This window comes from Indicator indicator, chromosome 7, assembly GCF_027791375.1.
Source record: "Indicator indicator isolate 239-I01 chromosome 7, UM_Iind_1.1, whole genome shotgun sequence".
In the NCBI taxonomy this organism is placed as follows: domain Eukaryota; kingdom Metazoa; phylum Chordata; class Aves; order Piciformes; family Indicatoridae; genus Indicator; species Indicator indicator.
In genome coordinates, this window is record NC_072016.1 from 19,962,506 (window position 1) to 19,987,018 (window position 24,513).

General features: G+C 35.4%; 1 protein-coding gene across 1 annotated transcript in view; it reads left to right on the top strand.

The window, feature by feature from the left end:
• The window catches only part of ADK (adenosine kinase), a 268,966-nt gene that overhangs the window by 61,335 nt on the left and 183,118 nt on the right, over nucleotides 1–24,513 (top strand). The window contains exon 3 of the mRNA XM_054382192.1: nucleotides 801–879. Coding sequence (XP_054238167.1) covers nucleotides 801–879 — 79 coding nt within the window. The remainder of the gene's footprint in view (nucleotides 1–800; nucleotides 880–24,513) is intronic.

Sequence of the window (24,513 nt, forward strand, 5' to 3'; positions counted from 1 at the left end):
AACTCTTCCTAGTGATGTTTTCTATGGTGATTTACTTCTCTTTTCTGTGTTGTCTGTGACCAGAAAGAATGTTGGTTCTTAAGATGTGGTGTACTGCTGTCACAGATGGAAAAGTATATCCTACAGAAGGAAGAGTGTTTTATGGAATGTTATCTGGGTCTTTAAAGTTTGATCTGAAATATGAGGATAGATATTCATACGAGAAGTTTAAATATTTGTTTTAATGTTCAAACCTAATGATATACTACTGTTACCAAAAATGCTGTTTTCACAGTAGTGCAACTTGACAGATCTGAAAGCTCATCTGGAGACACTTGGCTTCTTCATCTGTCAAAATGTACTATATCATGTAAAACCTTAGAGCACCACTGCTTGTGTCAAGTTAATTTTGAAGCAGACATCAGATTTCCTTAATCCTCTCACTTAATTTTACTTTCTGTTTCTAGCTTTAATAAGGTGGGATAAGTATCTAAATGTCTACGTTTATATACTTTTTTAAAAAAGTATATATTTTATCAATCTGACAGTTCATTGCAGTTAGGCTTATGCTTCAGATGATTTTGTGGTTGATGTGATTTAGTCCACTTGCAACTTTGAGGTGAAGGATTCAAGTTGATGCTTTGTAATTTGGATAAAATCTAAATAGATATACCCAGCTTTTACCATGTTTAACAGCTAATGTATCTGAATTTCTTGCTGTCAAATAACATGATGCCATCTACTTCTAATCTTTGTGTCTTCTTCTGGGAAAAGAAAAATTAGTTAAATTTTTTTCTTCTTCACTTTTTTTTTTTTAACAGATTTGAAGAACTTGTGAAAAGGTTCAAAGTAGAATATCATGCTGGCGGTTCAACTCAAAATTCCGTTAAAGTGGCCCAGGTTTGTTCTTCCTTTAAAAAAAAACGGCTTACTAGTAATTTGAAGTGTTGAGTTTGAATGGACTTGATGCTCTGTGTATTTGTCATGAGCATCACCGAGTGGGTGCTTGTGGTTGTCTTGCTCAGAATATTCTGTTTTTTTGAAGTTGTGCTCTTTATTCTTTTCACACACTTTCTGTTAAGGTTGTAGTTACACTCTAATTGTATCTTTAAGTGAAAGATAGGGGTTTAAGGAAGATTGAGCCAGGCTTTTCTCCAAGCTGTATGGTGGAAGGATAAGAGGCAATGATAAGGTCCCTAGTTGCAGTTAGGAGTCTTCCAAGGAGGAGAAAAAGCCACAACGGAAACGATTAAACAAAGAGGTTGAATCTCTATGCTTGAAGATTTTCATAAGTTACCGGGATGAGTCCTTTGGCAACCAGATCTGAATTTGATGGTAGCCCTCTTTGAATGGTGGGTTGGACTAGACAGGCCCCATTGTTCTGTTATTTTAACAACATTTATCCTATAAGAACTTGAAAGTTTCTCCATAAAAATTGAAAAGTAAAACTCCTTTTATACAAGAATTATGTGTCTGGATACAAGTATGATGAATAACAGTAATGATGGATTGGTTTTCAGGTGTGTTAGCTTTTCTATAACTGTAATACTTCTTATTTCACTATTTTCTTAAGCATCTGTATGTGTGTATTTTTGCATTGTGATAGGTGTACAAAACCCATAAATAAATATATAGAAAGTGTATTTAGAACCTGTTAATGATCCTGGCTTATTAACTTCCAGATCTCCTATTTAATTAAAGCTTACTGCCAGATAACATTAAATGCACATTTGGAAGAAATTAAATTATAATTTCACAAGGGTTGCCCCATAAATAAAAAGAAAAAAATTATTATATATAGTAATAATCTATTCTTCTTTGTAGAAAATAGTTGTTGCTTCTTTATTAGGGGTTTCATTTTTCTGAAACGCCAAATGTCTTGAAAATATTTGGGATAACAATATTTTACCACAGATAAATTTATGTTGCATGTGTCTTACTGTGTACAGTGTTGTCATTCTGAAGTAGTTATGGTTTTTAAATACAGATGTTTTCAGAGCTCTTTCATTTGGTTTGTGTTTTTTTTTTTTTTTTTTTTTTTTTACTGTGTCATCAAGCCAAGTTGTTGCTTTTCATACTTAGAAAAAAAAACTCTTCGTCAGGAAAGTTACTGAATTAATTGTGGTTAGTATGACTTGACCTGTTGCTTGACCTGTGAGGATGGTGCAGAGGTGATGCCTCTTCTGTGATAGAGGTCAGCTTTTTGGAGGGAGTTCTGCAACTGTGTATTAGTTCAGAGGATTGAAATTATCTTCCATTTCTACATCTAGAGTGAGGAGGTTTATAAACAAATGCATGCAGTAGACTCAGTTTCTAAACTTATATGTGCTCAAAGAGCCAAGGATTTTATTTTCATCTCTCCTTGAAGTGACCTATTTGGCATTAGCTAATTTATTAGTCAACTATGTCTCTTCACCTATTAGTCCATGTGTTGTTCTATAATTATACTATGAAATACATAGAATCTATTGAGTCAATAGATTTATAAAATCAATGACATGTAGGGGTTTTTATGTCAGTGCTCCTTTCCTACATAGATCAGGATTTGTCAGTGGACTTTTCCTTTGCCCTGGCTCTGAATTGTTAGACTCATTCAGCTCCAGTTGCCATCTGGAACTGTATTTGTCTCCCGAACGTTTGTCATCTAGGTGTTTTGGTTTTGTTTGTTGTTTTTTTTTTCAAATAAGATTGAAACTTCAAACAGTTGTGCATGGATAACATAGCATCACCGAGAGGCTTTTAAAAAAACACATGGGAGGGTGAGAGAGAGAGGAAAAAAGAGAATTCTGGGAATCTTGAAAGAAGCTGTCATTTTGTAAGCTTTAGCAGAAATAAAAAAATGTGAGGGTAGAACAAAATAGTTTAAACAAAAAATTAAACCATAAACTCTGTAGAAGTGTTTGCAGCAATATTCATTGCCATATTGGAGAATTAAAGTGTAAGCAATCTTAGATCTGAGTAATTAAAAATAAATAAAAATATGTATTGGAAGTAACAGGAGAAGGCAAAGACTAATTCAGGAAGCCTGACTGATGGATGAGAAGTAAAGATCCAATATATAAATTCTGAGGTCTCCATACTCCTAAGTGAATGTGAATTCTCTGTGAGAAGTCATGTGGGGAAGAAATCCTAAGAATACAGCTGTTACTAATTTCCCAACTTGTGTTACCTTAGGGGGAAAGCTTGAAAAAGTATGCTAAAGTTGAGGGATACAAACTAAAAAAGATTGTTTCAACACTGATGAGAAATAATGGCATGTTAAAGAAAAGCATCCTTGGAAGCCTGACTGCAGTGAAATACAACTGTCTGAGTAGAATGGTTGGAACTTGAAAGGAGGTTGTAGTGAGGCTGGCGCTGATCTCTTCTCCCAAGTAACTAGCGGTAGGATGAGAGGAAATAGGTTTAAATTGTGCCAGGAGCGGTTTAAATTGGACATTAGGAAAAACATCTTCACTGACAGAGTGTTGAGGCATGGGAACAGGCTGCCCAGTGAGATGTTGGAGTTGCCACCCATGGAAGTGTTCAACAAGTGTATAGATGTGGCACTTGGGGATATGGTTTAGTGGGCATGGTAGCTGGATTATGGTTGGACGTGACAATCTTAAAGGTCTTTCCTTAGTGATTCTATAAAATGAACAAATGACCTCTGAAGGCTGGCAATTTTATTTTACTTTTATTTTTTAGTTAATTTATGAGCAGAAAAATTGTATTCTTAAGTGTAGCAGGAAAATTGGAAAGCAATTAATAAACTTACTGGAATGACAAAAAGGAAGCATTTAGGAAGCAACTCAAATTGGGGTCATTGAATTGTTTCAAACAGTCGGTTCCTTTAAGGGTCGGAAAAAAAACACTACTGAAATGAAAATACTTGACGCCACAATGGGTGAGGAAACTTGCAGTATATAGTGAGTTTAAAAGGGAAAAATGAAACTGTCATATGGTTGCTTACATGATATATGGTGATCATCACTTATGTTATACACACCCATATATATTTTTTAATAGCTCTTTCATATCTGTAGAGAGAGTGCTCTCTCTGTTCCTAGAAAAAACTGAATTCACATTAACGGCAAATTATGTCTTGGAAATACTAATACATATTAGGAGAGAAATAGTGACAGGAAGAAGTGAGGAAGGTGGAGGCAGAAACGTGTGTGAAAGAAAAGACAAACCTCTTTGAGAGGACAGGAAATGAGTAATTTGGAAAGAGAAGTTGCATGAAGATCCCAATGTTGCTTTCATTCTGGGTCCCTCATTGACCCATCCTTGTTTCTTCCATACCAGTCTGTTTTTTCGGCTAACCACAACAGACTGAGTTGTGGCCTTAAGGAAAAGTATTACTGAAATAAATACCTTTCTGTTTATGACATTAATATTGAGTGGAGGAACTGAGACTGTGAACAATGGGGAGAAGGGAAGAGGGGTAATGATTAAGGGCTTTCCTGAGTGCAGTACAATACAGAAAACATTTAGAATCCGGATTACCAGTAATAATGCAGGTAAGGCACTTCTAGAGGTGCTATGCTACTACTAGACACAGTTGTTAGGCTTTTTTTTTTTTTTTACCTTGACCCACCAGTAGGAAGTATGAATAACTTTGCTGGATCAAGCTTTAATTAATCAGACATCATTCACTGTAAATTGCTTGACAGTAATTTGGAAAATGAGGACTAGAGATGATGAACTGAATGGCAATCATTTAGTTTCTGAAATAGAAACTGAAGTTGAACTTTTGGTTTGCTTTTGTGATGCTGGCATCAAAATTATCCGTTCATACTAACCTTTAGTTTTGCTTTGTGTTTGAAGTTATGATGCATGCTTAAGAACAGGAAGGAATGGGGGTATCAAACTGAAACTGCAGCATGCTGCTCTGACCTTTACTTGTCTCATTAAATTTTGGCTTTATATCTAATATGATATGTGACATCTTGCTTTAATCTGAGCTCTTGCAATCCCTCCAAATGATTTGATCTATTATATTAAAATGTATAAAATATATATACATATAACTGCATACAGTTCATAAATTATATATAGTTTTTAGAGTTCTGCCAACAAATCAAATTCAGATTTCTGAAAACAGTATTTTGCTACTTCTCAACTTCGTTCTGTAATTGTAATTAAGGCTCTGTCTGTCTGACAACAGCCACAGATCTTTTAATAGGGCTCATGAGTTTGAAGTATCTAAATCAGATAGCTTACACGGGAAAACTGGGTAAGTATGGGTGATTGGGCCACATCTGCATGTTTTATATCAGTGATTATTTTCACTTTTGAGTGCTGAGGATAAAACTACAAGAAGTAGTCTTTGAAATTTGTGCTGGATTTCATGTCCAATTTGATAGAATTTTATAACTTGGATTTTAAACAAAGTCTTGGCAACACACTACACATTTTTGTTCTTGTTTTTATGGAAATGCGTATAAGAATGAAGTGTACTTCACTGTCAGAATGGGTGCTCTTGGTTTATGCTCAGTTTCTTAATGTCTTATTTCTATTTCACAAATTCTGCTATTGCTGTGGATCTGCCTTAGCAGTTAGAGAATGCTGTATTCTGTAGTTGACTCGTCCTCAGAAGAATCATGAAATGCTCATTACAGCAGTTTCGTTACTACTGATGTGGAAGAACATAGCTTAATACATTTCAAGTTGAATTTGTAGGACTGGCAGGTAAGGTGAAAATGTAAGTTACAGTTCTTGGGAAGCTTTTCTTTAGATAGTCTTGGGACTTAACAATTATGTTTTTATAATACATACCTCATAAAATTGTGCCAAATCACCATTCTTTACCATACTACCTCTTGCTATCTAATTATAAACTTTTGAGGGTTTTTATGTGGTTGGGCAACATTTTTGCAAAAAGCCTTTTGTTAGATAGTTTAAGGAAGCTTGGTTTTAAACTAGAGAATGTGTTGATTTAATAATACGTTAATTTGAACTACTTTTAAATGAGGGCTAACAGAGAATAATGTGATGCTAAGTTATGTTGAACATTTGAGTCGCGTTATCTTGTGTATGTCAAGGATGTATGACACTCTCCCAGTATTAGCCTATATTTTAAGGGCTTGTAACTTCATCCCAAGTTTTATTCTTCAGTGATGACTAACTTCATCTGTTAATCCAAAGTGATTATGTTTTTTTAGTGTTCTGATAAACTAACAAGTTTGAGAATTTAAGTTGGTGAAATTAACGGATTTGTGATAATTTATTAAAAACATTATGCTGAAGGCTGAGATATGTTTTAAATTTTTACTATTTGTTATATAATTAATCAGCCAAATCTTGGATTTCTATTAAACATATGTGCCTAATAGGCCATGTCATACTTAATCAAAAAATAATCATCAAAATATAAAAATTATCTATGAAAAAAACTTGCATCCAGAACTCAATTTTTAAAAGAATATAAACTGTAATAATAACTATCTTCATTGCAGCAGGTTCAACACTTTGAAAATTAAGATTACATATATTTGCAAAATAGTAAATACATAGCTAAATATTACATACTGTATGCAATCTACCAAGTCCATCACACATTAGCTTTTTCAGACATTTAGTGATTTCCTCTTCACTCTCCTATCATTCTTCATAAATGGAGATATGACAAATTAGTCAAAGTCATTCCTCAGTTATAGAGATTTCTGCATTACGTTTGTATAACTGATTAGACTGAAGCATAGCAGAAAGAAAGACTGAGCTCATGAGCAGGCCTCAGAATGTATTGAATATGTGTAACGTATGAGGTACTCAAGCATACTCTCATTTTTTTGATGTAGATACAGCTTTTCAGTAGCTATTATTTGTTTTTGCCAAGATGGTAAAGCAGAGAAAGAGATAGGATTTGTAGCCAAGTTTTTCTTAATTTATGTCTTGCTAAAGTTTATATGCTACTAGCCAGTCAACTAGATCTCTCTAACATCTCTCCCCAGTGCTGCAGCCAGTCCTAATGAGTGAGACTTGTACTTTGCAAAGGGATTACAAAACATGCCTCAGTGTGGACAAAAGTACTAATTTGAATTTGTCTCTTTGGAAATACAGTGACCGTTGCCTCTATTGCAAAGATGATATCCCGTCAATAGCATTGTGGTAGAGAGTGGCACATGACAGTGACATCAATTTTTAAGTTATTTTTTCTCTCCTAACACATTTTCATTCATGTGCATTTCCAAATTATCCTGTGTCAAACATCACACTGATGCATCCATGCTTCTGAGAGAGCAGACACCATTTTCTCTTCAGAATTTTAACATGCAGCTTGGGAAACTAGTGTAATGCCTATGCTGGTTGGTGCAGATGTCAAAGAAATTCTATAATATTTGAGATCCGTCTAGATTTTTTTTTTAAAGCCTTTGAGAAGATTGCTAGAGCTTTTAACTCACTGGTCCTAAGATCAGTTTCAAAGCCTTACATAGAGCTACCTGGAACAGTTCAAAAAAGCAACAAAACCACTTTATCATTATGGCAAACTGTAAAAATTTCCCCCAGGTTTCAAGTCTGGGTACTTCTTAAGTTTTTCTGTGATTTTGAAGAAAACAAATGTATTGTTCCTCTAGTTATGGGTCAGGTGTTGAAATTACATGATCCAGCAATGTGCTTGAGAACCTAAATTTTAAAGGTTACTCATAGTGAGGCTTTTTTCCTGAACGTTAGTGCTGATTGCATACTGGAAATTACTATTTGCAAATCTCTATTGATTTTCATAGGCCTGGGATTATGGTTTCAACACATACCAGGGTGATCAGAAGATGAAGCTTCAAAGAGCCTGTGGCATTTTTTTTTTCCAGATTATATGATGCCAGGTTCCTAAATTTATCCTCCTGAAAATCAGGCAGTTTCAGTTACACCATCAGCTGTCTACAACAGACTTTGTTATGAGACAGATGGTAACTATTAAGCATTGCAAGACAAATGTCCATATGTGCATCACTTTGGCATGGAATTGATTGGCTGGCTGCTGGTCACATGGACTAGCCTGTTTGATGCACCCAGAGCCATATCCACTTTTTTCTGCAGGTCTGGTCCCTAGTCAGTAACATCAATAGGATCATGAGAAGAATCTATTTAAAATACATCATATCTGAAATCCCTTCAGAAAAACAGTAGAGTTGCACAATCACCTTCCTCCTAAATCCATTCACCTAAAACCTTGCAAGCTTCATATTCTCAATGTGTTTGAGTGAGCTTCAGTGTGCATATGCAGTCTCTGTTCATCCATCCAAAACTGTGATTTACTTAAATGATTAAAAATTGTTCCCATGTTCCATAGTAATCAAACATCATTTGCCCACATGGAATGAGAAGACACTACATAAATGGTAGCAGTTGGCTCTTCTTTTAAGTGCAATTCAGATGCCTGCTGCTTGACTCAGCTTCTATGTCTCCTAGCACCATGTTTGGAGCTGTAAAAAAAATTGTAAGTTTTTCCAAAAGCAGCAGAGCAGTTTGGGCTCTATCCCTAAGTTCATATTGAGCTGAGTGAGTATTGTGTTGTGTTTTTGTTTGTCTTCTCCTGGCCAATGCCACCTCTAGCTTTGTAAGGTGTGCTAGATATGAGAGAATAATTAGTGCATTTGCTAATTTATGCTTATCTTGAAAATAAAGATATTTCTAGGTAGCACAATACTTGATGTAGGCTGGGATTTATCATAAAGGAATAAACAGCTGGAAATATCAATAAGGCACGTTTAGGGTTTGAAGGGTACCGTGCTATGAACCCTCCAATCTTTTCGTACAGAGTGACTTTTTCAGACCCTTACGTTCTGCTGTCCTTGCAGCAATGGGCTGATGGCACTCTTAATAATTGACTGACATTTGGTTGATTTGTTCCCATTAGTTGGCACTGGAAGGGGAATGAGTACTTGATTTGATGATCTCAAAAGAGAGGGTAAATCCCTGTGCTTCAATGATATTAATTTGGCATGCCACTCAAGTCTTGGGAGCTTGGGAGCTGTTTTATCTGTAGCAGCTCAATAAGTTACATAACTACATCTTTAGCAATTAATTAATGTTAAGTGATGTGATACAGTAGGGAGTTAATTGCCCTGGAAATCTGAAATGCCAAATTACAGAGGTTACTTGTACATCACTAGAATACTTCCTATTGAAAGTGTAGGTTTTTTTTTTTTTTGTCCTGAACAAGGACACTGAAAATGTTGCTGTTCATAAGAACTGTGTGCAGGTTTTATAATACACTCTTCCTGGAGACTCAATACTTTCCTCAGAAAGTTTAAATATATTATACCTTGCATATTTATTAGATATAGTCACAGGGTTGTTGCCTAAACCCATTTTTTCACTTTCATTTTCTTGTGATCAATCAAGTGCCTGTGTGTTGGATTTTGTGCTTTGGAATTATAAATTTAACTTTACTAATGTGCATTGTAGCCATGTAGTAAATTAGTATACCTTTCTCTTTCTTGTATATATGCTGAAGATAATAGTGTTTTATCAGAAATCTATTACAAGGAAGGTACCTAGTCTTTTTATAAAGCCATAGGCATAAGGACTTTATTAGTCTGTGAAAGAGGAGTTAAGCTAAGATATTCTAGTAAAGTGAAACGACTACTCCCAGTTATACTGTTTCTTTATGACTTTATAGTCTGACAAATAATTCAAGAAAATTATTTAATCTTGTTCTGCCAATGGTAACATTAATGCATTGAGATGTACGTTTGTAACCCCCAAGAACACAAGTGTGGTAGTTTTAGGCTATGCCTTTAAAATTTTTCACAGATCTTGAACGTAAAGTGGTAAAATGTAAATAAATTACTATTGGGTATACAAAGGAAAACAATGATAATTGAAACAATCCCATTGGAGAGATATCTACCATAAGATTTGGTTCCCAAAACAATCTCTCTTTCTTCTTGCTTCTTCACTCTAGGAGATACTAACTTGCTTCTACTTGACCTTGGCTGCACTGCTTTTGTTGTGACTGGTATTACCTTCTCTGCTTCTGTCTCTTGTCCCTGGTGTACAGGTGGTTAAGGGGGAGGCAGGGAGGGAGAAGCTGTTTCAGCTGGCCTGGTCTTTGACCAGGGGGGTCCTTGTGCTGGTTATTAATTGCAAATACCTGTAAATATTGTATATTTGTACATACTAATTGCATTTCATTGTAGATTGTAGTTTTTCTTGTAAATACAGCTTTCATTTGCTTCCAGCTGAGCTGATCTGGCAAATTTAATGTTGGAGGGAAAATTTCAACCCAGCACCACAAGTCCTTCCTTCTTTTAACTGTTATTATTAGAGTGCTACAAGTGTGGTATAGGATAGAGTAAGCTGCTTTGTCTGCTTTTAAAAATGCAACCTGAAATCACAGTGAACTCATATTCTTAGTTTGTAACTAAAAAAATTTTTTTTAAGGTAACTTTGCAAAGCTTACTTGAATTTTGAGATGAATTGGGATTTTTTTGCCATATTCATACATCATCTACAACAGAATATATTAATGTAGTTTAATTCCATAGTCTATAGTAGATAATTATTAGACAAAGAACACTTGTTCACAGAAATGTTGAGTCTGCAGTGGATGTGAATGATCAAAAAAGTGAACTTCTGTATGGCCTCAGCAGTTCCTACCTACGATCTCAAGATGGGTTGGCTTGTTCTGGAACAGCTGCTGAACTGTTGCAACCTGCAGACCTACTGGTGCTGGTATGTTGTAATTTACCAGGCTGTCAGCTGTGGTAGGTCAGTATAGATATGTCATGAGATACCGAATTGTTCCTGCAGTGAGGGCACAAGGCTTCCTGGGAAAGGCATTGATACTCTGCTGGTTAAATACTACTAAGATCTCCTATGGAAATTTTTCCCAGTCACGAATCAGAGCTCTGTGTCAATATGAGACTCTAGAAAATCAACTCTTCCTCTCTAGAGGATATGTTACCAAAATCTCTCTAGATCAGTGGTGTTCAGCTATGTCTGTAAGGGCTTCTGCCCTATTGTGAGAGGGAATTGGATCTTAAATTTTTCTATCTTCAGTTTATGAATACAGATAATGACAACTGCTGAATAGTCCAAAATTCAGCATGAGTATAATCAAACTAACTTATGAATTTGGATACACAAAGTAAATTTACTAATGGTTGTCATATGTGAAATGCAGATACTTCTATAACATGGCAATACATACTGCCTTTTAAAATTGCTGTGAAAAGTGCTAGATACTGCTGTTTATAACAATCCCCCCTCCCCCTTTTAGTAAGTGAGATAAAATGGTAACCAAATCTAGAAGTTTAGGCATTGCCTGTTTCAGTCACTGTGATTTTCAGATCTTCGTGAACTGAAAGACTAAAAATGCAAACAATTTAGCGCTGCAGGAATGCACTCAAGTTACAATTATACCTTAACACAGGTTTTAAACAGTTGTATGCTTTTTAATATATTAAAAATCTGGTTTTCAAAAATTGTTTTGAAATTTCATTGCTTTTACTTTCGTCCAGTGTTAGTTGCCCACAAGAGACAGGTGTTTGTTTTGAAATCATGGAACTGAAAGCTGACATCTCAGAAATGACAACTTTACATGCTATTCCCTTTTCAGAAAGAACGAGTTCTGTAGAGTAAAAGGAAGTGGGACTCATTCCTTTGATGGAGTCAGTATATGAAATGAGAAAAAGCACATCCGCCAAAGGCAAAGGAATTATTCTCAAATAAGCATTTGTCTGAGTATTTGCTTATTATGTTTCTCCAGAACCATCTTTAATGTATTTAAAAATTTATTCATTTACAAGCTAGTGCATGACTCACTAAACTGGGTAATTTGTCAAGTTTCTCCATCACTATTGATGAAGATAGATCTACTTTTCAAATAATTTGCATTAGCCCTGTAGAAACTGGATGCCTTTTTTTTGAACTAAGTGTGCTCTAGAACCAAGATCATGAACTAGCATGAGCCAGGAGTGGTGAGTCACAAAATAAAGGCAAGTTAGCAGAAATGAAAGGAAAATTTTCCTTTCTGCTACCCTGTCTCTGGTATGGATGGGTAATTTCAAATTGAATTTTTTTTTTCCAGAAGAACTAACATGACTTAAAAAAACTGTATCAATGACAGTTTTTAAATTTACATACATAATGTAAATTTGAGCTTTATGCAGGGAATGCTGCTGTGAAGTAGACCAAGTGTGATTTTCTTTGACAATCTAAGTGTGCTAGAATTTTAGACAAGATGACTCAAAGCTTCCCTGCTAAAAATAAAGCAGTTATCTGTTTTAAAATCTGAGCTGTACACATGCAAAATATATATGCAAATTAAAGAAGCGAGCTTCTGTGTATTGACAGATTTTTGATGGTGTTTTATTTAGCTCTAACTTACACTTCTAAGGTTTAAAGATCCTAAGAACTGAGGTATGTAAAAGGTAACTGTAACCAGGTCATATGAAGCTATCTGTCCAAGAGAGTCCTGTGTCAATAGCTCTAATAATTTTTACAAGTAAAAGCAGCTGGATGCAACAATTGGTGAGGCAGCACAGGCCTGACATCCAGGTTTCCTTTGTTAAATATTGTGAGCAAGTTAAATTTTAGATCAGTTTTATTTGACCATCATCTATGTTATTGTCAGATTCTCATTTAACAAGCATGATGAGAAGTGTCTAGTCTTTGGGATGCACAAGAACTTTATTTTTAACTCGTGCTCTGAACTGCTGTCTGACCACTGAAGTTGAACTTCTCTTTTATCATGTGTCTGGCTTAACAAGAAATGACCTTTTCCACATTCCACAGTCCCCTTCCTTGCGTTTTGGTTGGTTTTTTGTGGTTTTTTTTTGTTTGTTTGTTTTTTTGCGAACATGCAAAAGACACCAAATGTTCCCAGGTCTAAAAGCTATGATTCCGAATTATGTGGGTGAGGCAGATTAAAGAAAAAAACTGAAAAACTAATCCCACCGTTTCCCATTCATTATAGGGCTTTTTTAGTGCTTTTACTTAGTAGTTTGGGAACTTCAAATGCTTCTGACACTACACAAACTGTGCAATTTCCTCGTCACCCCCAGATCTCTGCCACCTGTTTGCTTTGGATTTGTTCTTTAATACCAACTCACTATACCTCTGAGGAGTCTGTAGTCTTCCCTTGTTCTCTAGCTTTCTTGCTGCTTTTCTTTTTTGTTTTCCTCATTCTGAGTTTAAGAAGGGAATATCCTTTTTTTCCCAAGAGAGCCACTTCAGCTTAATGTCAGGAAAGTAGAAATACCCATCCTTCTCTAACAAGAGGGATGGGACCAAGGGTGCAGTGGCAGGTTTTTATTTTGACAATCTGCCTGGGGAAGAGCTGATGGCCTTTTCAAAGTTGGTAGTTTTGTTCCATTAATACAGAATTTGTCAGATGCTGCTTGTTCTGCCAAGTATCGTAACCCACTGTCTTCATGGAAAGAGTACTTTATAATTTCTTCCAAAACTGTTTTTATTGCTTTGTTTTGGGATTATGTTTGAGAGTGTTGAGGTAGGACATAGGGTTCAGCCTGTCCTAGAGGATCTTGCTTGAACAGTGGACATCTGTTTCTTTTTAAATGAAACCAGCAGCTACTTTTTTTTTTTTTGTAACATACAATTACAAAATACAATTCTAACATAAAAGAAAACTAAAAAGAAAAGCACTTGATGCTTCTCTATCTTTCTGTTTGTATAATAGCTCTTCAGTTCTGAGGAATCTGCTTTAGAAACAGTTCAAAGGACAATTCAAAAAACTTCCCATCTTCTGCTATTATTGTGTATCTATTTCACTTGACCCTTCCATTAGGCTGACTTTGGGTGTAATTAGAAATAAAATCAGTAATTAAAGAAGAGATGAAGACAGCATTTCCACAATCATGCTCACAGCTCAGCCATCCAAATGTTGTTGCTGTTGTCCATAGCAGTGACACCAAACTAAATTTGATAACTATATGGGAATTGACATCTTTGTCACATGAGCTGTATTGTACAGACTCTTTCAGATCTCTGTTTTCTTCTCCATAGTAGTTAGAATTTACATGAAACCCCAGGGGATGATCAAGTATTTCCACTATGCAGACATGAAGTAATTGTTTCGTTTAAGTCAGTGCAGGAAGCGTAATCTGAACGTAAATGAAAAGAAATATATTGAGACTAAACTTAGTGTAGAAGTGTTATCACTTGAAAGATGAAGCCCTTGCTAGAAGTTAAGCGCTTAAAATGTTGCACTTTAAAAAAAGTTGTGTGCAGCATATGATCATCAGTCTAGAACAAAGCTTTTAAAAGTTGCTTTTTATTGACTGCAAGACTGCTGTTATCCTAACTGATAAAGCTCTTACTTTTGAGACTTACATGCATGTTTAGCAACTGTGTACCTTGAAAGCTTAAAATAATGGTGTGGGATCTGAAGTACAACAGCAAAAGGCTAACCCGAAAGCATCAGTTCTGAAATAAAATTGCTCACCATTGCATACTGGAACTGGCTCCAGAGTCATGGACTAAATGTCAAAGCTGACTGGACTACCTACGGGACTGTATCTCCTTAAGCAGGAAAGATCTCTCTCACAACGGCTGTCCTCTTCAGAAACATGGGAGCTGTTAAACCTAATGGCTACAAAGTCTGGAAAGAAATAGTCAAATCTGGAGATAGAGTTCATGCCTATGAATTTCTTTCTTCTAACTTAGGCATCCTAACAGAGGACAAATGAGTCAAATCAAAGTAATGTATTTTAGGAGCATTTTGTATCATTTCTGAACATAGCATAGATGTTTTTTCACTGATAATCAGCCCACATAAATTTTATTTTGAGGGAAATCAGTGATTTCAGGTTTTACTGCCTTTTGAATGCCCTGTAAACTCTCAACAGTGACCATGAATCTGGGATGGATGAAATAATGTGTGATTTGCATTGAATTCTTCAGTTGGTGTGGATATAGTTGCCTTTGCCAGAAATATTTGAATTGGAAAGAGATTATTTTCATATACAGCACTCTACCAGGGGGGAACTCTGAGTTACCTAGTCTTCAGGGTGTGATGTTGCTGCTTGTCTTGCTTTCCCCTATGGCCTTTATTCAAAATGCTATTGGAAATAAAAATGAGACAAAATGCTTTCTGATGTGCTCTCCTTTCCTATCTTATCCTATTACCGTGTTATCAACTATCTAGTGAAGTTGCTGCTCCTAAAATAGTGCATAGATAGATAGTCTTCACAGATGAAGGTGCATTCTAGAATCTTTCTTTTCTAAACTGGTCAGTGGCATCTTTCAGTCTGAACTTGTAGATTAAGGTGTAATATATGAAGCAGTTAATGACTGCCTTAATTGTTGAGTCAAATATTTTGACTTTGTTTCCATGAAGTAGATTTCTCTGAAGTTCTAGGTGTATCTAAAAGGAGGAGATAATCAGATGCTATTCATTAGAAGCATTTAGTGCACAGCCTTCAGTGGTGGTTGTACTGAACCACATGTATGTATGTAACTGCTAACATAATTATGCTACTAGTTATGATCAGGAAATGTTAAAGTATTGGGATGAAAAAAGCAGTGTGTTCTTTTGCTTTCACAAGTAGTGGTCAAATAAGAGGAAGCATTATGCAAATGTGATAATACAAAAATGATAATACCTTTGCTTTTTTGCTTCAACACTTACTATCAGGCTGATTTGAGTTCCAGACTTTCCAGAAGTCATGAGTCGTGGTTTGTAAATAGTGTGCGTCTGCCTGTAATATAACTTAACATGATGAATGTCGGGATAAGTCTTTCCAGTTTTAGGGCTTTAGGGTTTTTTACTTAAATAAGAGTTGAACAAGCATGGTGGTGAAACTGAAATGCAGGATAGATGAGTATTTAAATATCATATTCTGAAAATGAATTGGAACATAAAATTTTAAGTATAGGCTCATAACAGCAATGAAATTTGAAGTTAGGTTTACTTTACAAGCCCTTTTTAGTAATTTTTAGGCAGCTTTTAAGATATTTCAGTCTTGTTAATTTAGACATTAAAAGAATTTAACTTCAAAGATGAGAACTAGGAACTGACAAAAAAAGGGTTTGATTCTTCAGAGAATTGTTTTCCTGTTACTCCTCCCTCTATTTCTTAGAGTTCACTATCAGTATACACACTGTACTTCCCAACATGACTGTAAGAATCATAAATGTATTCAGACTTAGAAGTATCAAGTGTTGCTATTTACTAGAGGAATACTGGTATCTCTGTGGATTTGAGGAACAAAATAGGGAAGCTTTTGTTTTCCTCATTGATATTTTGTGGCTCTTCACTCTTGCATCTATGCCTTTGTCACCAAATGCTCTTTCCTTCCTTTATAATCCTTAAAGATTTCAAGAGCCATTAACAACAGTGCCAAATATGACAGGGTAAGGAAGAAATTGGTACGAGTATAGGCAGTAGTCAATCCCAGGAATACTGAAGCAGTTCAGTCACTGGGATACAGAATACCTGTGTTTAGAACACGTTTTGTCATTTGTCATTTCTCAGTTAAGTGTTTTGCAACAAAACTCTTGGGTATGCTCAGGTTTGTTGCTCTGATGAGGAGTTGCACTTTTATCATAAGCAATCTTGTCCTTCAGAAGTCTTGCAAATAATTACATGGTTCTACACTATGCTTGGGTTTCAGGGAGACAGTACTGTTTAGATGAGGAATCCTAAATGGAGTTAGTAAAAATCTCCATTTACTGCATTAATAGATTCATGGAGTAGTTTGGGTTGGAAGGTACCTTAAAGATCATCCGGTTCCACTCCTGCCATGGGCAGGACACCCTCTGCTAGACCACATTGCTCAAGGCCTCACCCAACCTGGCCTTGAACACCTCCACGGAAAGGGGACATCCACAACCTCCCTGGATAACCCGTTCCAGTGTCTCATCACCCTCACTGTAGAGTTCCTTCCTAATATCTAGTCTAAATCTACCCTCCTCAAGCTTCAATCCATTCCCTCCTCTCCTATCACAACAAGCGTTTGTAGAAAGTTTCTTGTAGGCCCCTTTCAGCTACCGGAAGGCCATTAAAAGGTCTCACTGGAGCATTTTTTTCTCCAGGTGTGTCAGTGTGAGCTGAAATTCCCCCCCCCTCCCCCCCCACAATAACCAGGCTAGCTCAATCTGGAAGCAAATGAAAGCTGTATTTACAAAGCAGAATCTACAATCTACGATGAAATGCAATGAATATGTACAAATATACAAAATTCACAACATTTACAAATATATAGAACCAACAGAAAATCACAACCAATCTCCCTTTGCTTCCCCCCAAAGGGGACCCTTCCCAAAGGGGCCTCCCTCTCCCAAGAGCTTCCCCCCCAGACTCCCCTTGGACAGAAAGCAGAGTTAGTTAAGCAGAAAGTTGTTAACTTAGCTGTCAAGGTCAGTACGTGTTATCTTCAGCCAGAAGAGAAGAAGAAACAGCAGCCAGACAGCCCAGCAACTGCCCCGACTGCAGAACGCAGAATGTGCAGAGTGCCTACTTTGTTTCGGGTAATAGTTCTTAAACATTTCTATCTATCCAATGGAAGTGTTTAGAACAATCGTTATTTTGCTTTCTTACACCCAATAGTGATTTATTTACACTCTTTCACTTTCTCTGTTATGAACTTTGCAAGGAAAAATTAAAAAGACAGTTTCAAGCCATCACACCAGGCTGAACAAACCCAACTCTTTCAACCTGTCCCTATAGGGGAGGTACTCCAGCCCTCAGACTATCTTTGTGGCCCTCCTAACGGACATGCTCAAAATCAACGCTCTTTTTTAATTTAAAATAAAGTGAGAAGAAGGGGTTCCTTAATAGTGAGTAGCAATATGCAATGAGTATTGGAGCTCTGTGGAACTTGAGTGAACTTACAATGTCCACTGAGTACCAATAACTTGTCTAGATTCCAAGACTGAAATGCGTGGTGAAGCACAATATAGTACTGAAAGTGAAAATACACTTAAGTAGTACTGTAATTTAATATAAATCTAGCAGAGGCACTTTCTAAGCAAGGAGTATCAAAATTTCACATTCATTAACTTAGTATTGTCTGTGAGTTGGAGAAGAAACCCCTTTGCAATGTTTCCTTCTTTTCAATACTTCAAAAACTATCTCCTGAAAGGAATTAAGGTCTAAAATAGTGCTGTGTGATTATCTTTAGATATTTGTGAGATTAGATATACTTAATTCAGATTAGTCCAAACTAATTTTTCAAGTTTGTGAACTGATCTGCAGTAGACTTGCAAGAGTTGTGTTAAAATTTTGATTTGCATTCCCTGTATCAAAAGAAATTACAGAAGCATCTGAATATATGCTGTTAACTGCTTTTGAAGTGATATGCATTATTCAGGCTATTTAAATAACTAATGAATCTATAATAATTCTTCAATATTTTATAAGAGTATGGAAAATTACTCTTGATAAAAGGGATAGGCTTTTGTATTGTAACATTTTGTCATGCTTTTTTGGAACCTGCATGGTACAAAAAGGATGTTTTAAATTAGAAGCAATGCTTGTGGTTGCCTGAAAGCCCTCAGAAAAAACTTGGATGTTAGCAGAAATTGGATGCTGTTGGTATTTTCCATTTCATGCGTATGAAGTCAAAAGTGTAATATCTAAATATGCTACAGGGGATTATTAAAATTATACAGTTATTTTCTATCTGAAACTTGAAATTATCTTGTAGCTTTCTTACTGTTATGTAGTGCATAAAATGTACACAGTTTAATGCAAGTTAAAACTGTAGATGGTTTCCAACCCTTAAAATAACTCCCAATTGGTTGCAAATTCCATTGCAATTAGAAAAGGCCATAATAATTTTTAGTTTTATTTAAGACATAGAAGGATAGATCTGATTTCCAAAAGTGCTGTGTATCAGCAGCTCTGAAGTATTTTAAATTCTAGCCTGAAGCATGTCATAATTGATATTTATATTATTGGGTACAGCAGCATTCTCAGTGCTGTCATTTTGCTTGTAATTTTCTCCTTGCTTGTAAAACTGTGTCTTATTTATTATTTGCACTTTATTCTTAATCAGTTTTGCTAATGTAGTGAAAACATTGAAATGATATTATATGATTAGCAATTTTCCACTATATTAATCCAGCATTACATTATACTGTGTGGTGACAATAATGATTTCTAATGCGGGTAATAGGAGAGAGTTATTAACATGTCCCAGTACTTAATAGTTTCTTAATTGCAAGATGGAAAAATACTTTAACTTACCATAACCAGCTTTATTAAAGGCAAGAATTGCCAAGTGGTGGCATCCAGACCGTAAAAATCTAAAGATATGCTTTGAATGGTCTCCACCATGAAGATATTTTGCTTTATGTTTCTTTTCAGGAATCATGTAGTTATTCATAGGATTTTTTCCATATATTAAATTCAGTATTAACATTGACAAATAGAGAAAGACTTCTGGATTTAACGCACACTTACCAGTGTATACTAAATGGGTATGTTACATATAGATACACATATATATATATATATTTTTTTTTTTAAATGGGGAAGGCGAAAACTCTGTGGTATCTAGCTGGGAAGGTGGTTTAAAAAAAGTAAGCTGTCATGGCCATGACATAGTATACTAAAACAGCCACAGTACAAACTAAGAGCTGCATGTTAACAGGAATACAGACCCTGTTTTAATGATTTACAACAAGTGTAAAACAAATACGTATGGTAAGTGATACATTAAACCAAATGTATTGAGAGGACTCTCATAAATTCAGTAAATAATGTTAAAAAGTATTGGAGGTGCTTCAAAAATTGGAAGTCAAAAGTCCAAATGGAACTTCTGGCCTTCTTTATGCAAATATGCAGCATAGAGGCAACTGCTTTTAATGTGTTTGTGTATGTTACAAATAACTTGTTCAAATAAGTGTGTTTTTTATTAGGCCATGCTGTCTATTGAGAATTTGCTTAACTTTCATTTAAAACATTTAAAGTTTCACCAAAATACACTTCCCATTTCATTTTAATAGCTGAAAACTTGAAAAATTGTTGAGAAAGCGTTAAAGAAAAGGGAAAAATAGTTATAGTCAGTTGGGAAAACAAGTGTATTTTCAGATCTAAAAGTACTATAACCATGTTTTCTTGGTCCAGAGGGGGAGAGAGACTCAGTTCTTTTTTGAATGTTCCTGCATTGTGAAATTAAAGCCACAAACGACGTTAATTATCAAAAGTTAGGCTTTTTGTTAACAGAATAAAGTGGACAGAAGAGAAGAGGGGAGAGAGAGAGGAAAAATAGAGAAAGAGAGCAGAATTATATTACCCCACTCCCCCAAGATGATTTAGGTTCAAGGAAGGTTGCTGCTGCTTTGTCTTGGAGGATATGTCATCCTTGTTGGCTTGTGCTGTCCAGTGATGGAGGAGGGGAGGGAGAGATCCCAAAGTCCAAGTCCTTCCCTGATCAGCCTCCAACATGTGCTGTCTTCAAGAAGATGTCTTTTCTCCAGGAGTTGTTCTTTTCTTCATGGTGAAGAGAGGGTTCCTGGACTGTTTTCAGGCTGTGCATGGTGATGTCTTTTTCTCTCAGTCTGTCCTTCTGTCCACACTACTAAGGCTCAGTGTCTTTTATTCAGTTAATCACAGCTCCCCCTGGCCCACACCCTAGTCAGATTAATGAATATGCAACTGCCAGGTATGCTGTCAATAGGCAGAGCTGACCCATCTGGTCTTGAAACCGTCTCTTTTGTTGGACATTCCAGAGGGTCTTGAAACCATCTCCTCCTGGGCAGCTGTTGTCTGGGTGAGGAGCAAAGATGATTTTATCTTTGTGGAATCACATCAAGAGAGACAAGATTTAGTCTCTTACGCGTGTGTAAGACTGATGCAATGTGTACAGGCAAGTAAGTTGACAGGAAAACTAGTAATAACAGCAGTGTGTTCTGACAGATTCAAACAGAAAAAGACACTGTAGAAGTAAAAAAATGTATAGCTGTATAGATAGTATTATCATCCATCTGGTTGGAACAGCAAAATTCAGCATTCAACCAAAGCTGAATGTGGCAATATTTCTAGCAATTAAATTTCCTGAGAAATTTCTCTAATACAATAGTTTTGGAACTGGGACAGCAACAAAGTCACAAAATATTAAAAAAAAAAAAAAAAGAAGAAAAAAGTATAATTTATATATTTCCAGTGTTTTCCAAGTAGCATGTAAGTGAAAACTTCTTTACATTTTATGTGTCATATTTCTTACCAATATTAATCAGGCTTCATGCAGATAAAACTGACTAATATATTTTGGGGAGAAAATAGCAAACTAAGCTGGTTTTTGAGAGTCAAGTAGCAATTTTCTGAATAGAATACAAATCTGTTTGTTAGATTTCAAGCGTTCTTCATGAACTTAATTTTAACTAGTATTTAATTCCAGTGAAATGTAGCTATGGATGATTTGTGTAGCTGTTTCAAAAGACCTTTTATTTTGCGAACATTACTCTTGAATTTAAATTGACATGCCACACATTAAAAATGTCAGTGTGATATTCTTGTATTAAATAACATTCCAATGTTAAACCGTAGTAGTCATGAGTTGCTTTCAGAGCTAGACTTGAGGGAGAAATGGTTCTGAGTCCATCGCAATTCCAGTGAGTTTATAAATACTTCATTGTATATTCCTTAGCATTTTAGGAGCTTACCTGGAAGATGCAAAGACTCTCCAGCTGCTATTTAGTCTTGCCAGGAGTTCTTTTGGCCATGATGCAATTGAGAAAGATCATGAAGCTAATCTAAACTTTGCAGGAAGCTGCTTAGATTCCAGTTTTTCTCTTATTAGCTTGGACTCTCATTAAAGTATTTTTATTTGTTTGCATAATCTGACAGAGTAATATTGAAGTGATAGTAGATTTCTTCCATTGTGTCTTCTCAAGGTTTAGAAATAACCATTGTTTTGTAGGATCAATGCCTTTTACGTTTTGGTGGCAAAATGTTTTTCGCTTTTTTCTTTTCGCCTTTCAGTTTGGAATGTTATTTTCTGAAATAATTTAAAAAATATTGATCAATTTATTACTGTCAGTGTTATTTCAGCATTCTTGGGTGTAAATTGTCCAGCAGAAAATGTACACAGTTGTTCTAATACACTTTTCATATCAACAGTCTAGTTTGTGAGGTAGTGTTAATGACATATTAATTTCTTTTAAAGGGTCCACTAGTGAGTTGTACTTTATTGCCAAAAAAACCCAGTGAGGCTTATGACTTAAGTTTTGCATAATATAACTGTCACTTGAAGCCATTATTTATGAACAATAGGGCAGCCCTGTAATAAGTAAAGGATGAGCTTTCACTAATTTTGCATCTGCTACAATTAAGAGATGCATTTAGATTCACTTTATGTATCAAGATGTAAAACAGATTTTGTGACTGAAGGTGAAATGTTTAGTCTGTGTTTATTACATATTCAAGTAGTAGAAAGAAATGATATTTTAATGCATATTTCTCCAAATATGTATGTAGTACTCAGTGGTTAATTTTGATGCACCTCTTTGTCTCAGTGATTTGCTTCTAGCAAAATATTTTGTTGTGTTCAAATATTCTGTAAAGATTGGTGAAGACTTGTGCATATTTCAAGGTTTCTTTTCAGAAAAAAATAACAGTAGACTATAAAAATGTTGTAAATGCCAGCATTCCTTTCATCAGTATTGTGTAGTAACTAGTTTTTAATCCCCAGATTCTACCAGCTTGCCAGCTGCATTTTACAAAAGAATAAGTTGTTAATACTTAACCTCAATAGGTTTTTGTTTGTTTGTGGGTGTGGTGGTTTTTGTTTTGGATTTATTTTTTTTTTGATGGAGTATGCAGCCATTGTACACTGCAGGAATTATTTCAGGTTATGGTTGAAATTCTATGGTGAAATTGCACAATCCGGAATCATAGACCAAAGAAAAGTGTTTTCCTTTTTTAAGTACATGTATAATAGTACTGGTATAGTAGCACTTCTCAGCCTCTTCTTGCAGTGTCTACTTATATATAATCTGTGTTACAGAAAAAGTCCTATTAAAATAGCACTCCAACTTTTGCTCAAGTTTTACATTATTTCAGGATCTACTTCAGATTGAAAGGCTTAAAGGAACAGCTCAAATCAGATTTGATGTTTAGATGCTGTTCTGAGTGCTATGATGTTGCAAAAGTTGAGAGCATTACTCGTGCTTATTATAATCTCATTTCTGTAATGTAGATTTGCTTCTGCTTTACACCTTTATTTTTCCCATCTGTATACTAAAATCTGTCTCGTGGTGTTGAATTCCTAGTTGCAAAACCAGAAACTTGCAGAAGCAGATGAGCTGCCACTAACAGAGTAAATGCTTATGAAAGTGCTGTGAAACCACCAGCTGCCTAATCTTAGGAGCTTGTATTTGTCCCTTGACACCTGTTTCAGGTATTCCTTTGTTCTGACAGATGAAATATGGAATTCTATTTATATTTTAATTTCTCTCTAATATAACAATTCATAAATTTCTGTTGTTTCTCTTCATGTATACATATTTTCTATCTTTGCTTCAAAAAATTGCAATACTTTTGGTTTGCATATTAGGGGAAAAGTTAATTTGTCTTGTGAAGTTCTCTAAAATTGAGGTAACTAACTTTTATGACCGTGTGCATAGTTTTCCTCTTCATTTTTGCTTTCTCTGCCATAAGTGGGAACATTACAGATTTTTGAATGATCCCACAGAAATGGTCTTTTTTTTTTTCGTTTTTGGTGGTTGGATTGTTCCTGTGCACTGTGTTAATGTTGTATGTCGGTGGACACCTTTTCTAAGATCTTGCAGTCAAGAAATGAGGATATTTAAAAATAGGTGGTTTTTCTCTTGTGTCAAATGACAACATTTGAATCTCAACATCCTAATTTGTACTTAAAAATACTTTACTAATAGTCTGAAATTTTTTTGGATACTCATACATCTCTCTTGTGTCTCTGTGGGATCCTAATTAGCTTCTAAATTAAATTGACCAGAAAAGAAGTAATGTTGTCTTTTGCTTTTTCAGTATTTCTTTTCTTGCTTAATCATTTCAAGTGGATGTAGTGTTTATAAAACAAAAATTAAAAACTGAAGCAAATATTTCTCAAACAGCTTGACTACTTGATTGCACAGACTTGCTTTGTTTGAGTTTTCTTCTCAGTCTGATATCTAAGTCTTCAAGAAATCTTTGAATTTATCCCTTCTTAGGTTATTTTTTTAGTAAGTCTCTGATCATCTTCTCTGTTCTTTGTGCTCAGATGCATTCTGAGTAGATGATGGAACAGTACCTGGTGTGATTCTTCTCATCTGCAGCATTTGCATGAAAATATTCCTAGCTTGTCTTTTAGAGTGCCTATTATCTCACTCTTCTGCCTCTTGATTTTGTTAATTTCATGATGCTACCACTGACAGAGGGATATCCCCAGCTGTCCTATTATGGGTTACGTTTAAAATTTCTCTTACTTCCATTCTGTGAATTAAACTGTGAACTGTCTCAGCACCCTTGAGAGAAGTAACCAAAAGTCTTCTTTGACAAAGCCTTTTTCAATTTCCGACTTCATTCAATTTATTTCTGATTGTTTCTGTTCTGGTTTTTGTGTATTGCATTTGTATTGTATGCTATACAGCTGGTGGTTATTTATCATCTTATCTATAATGATC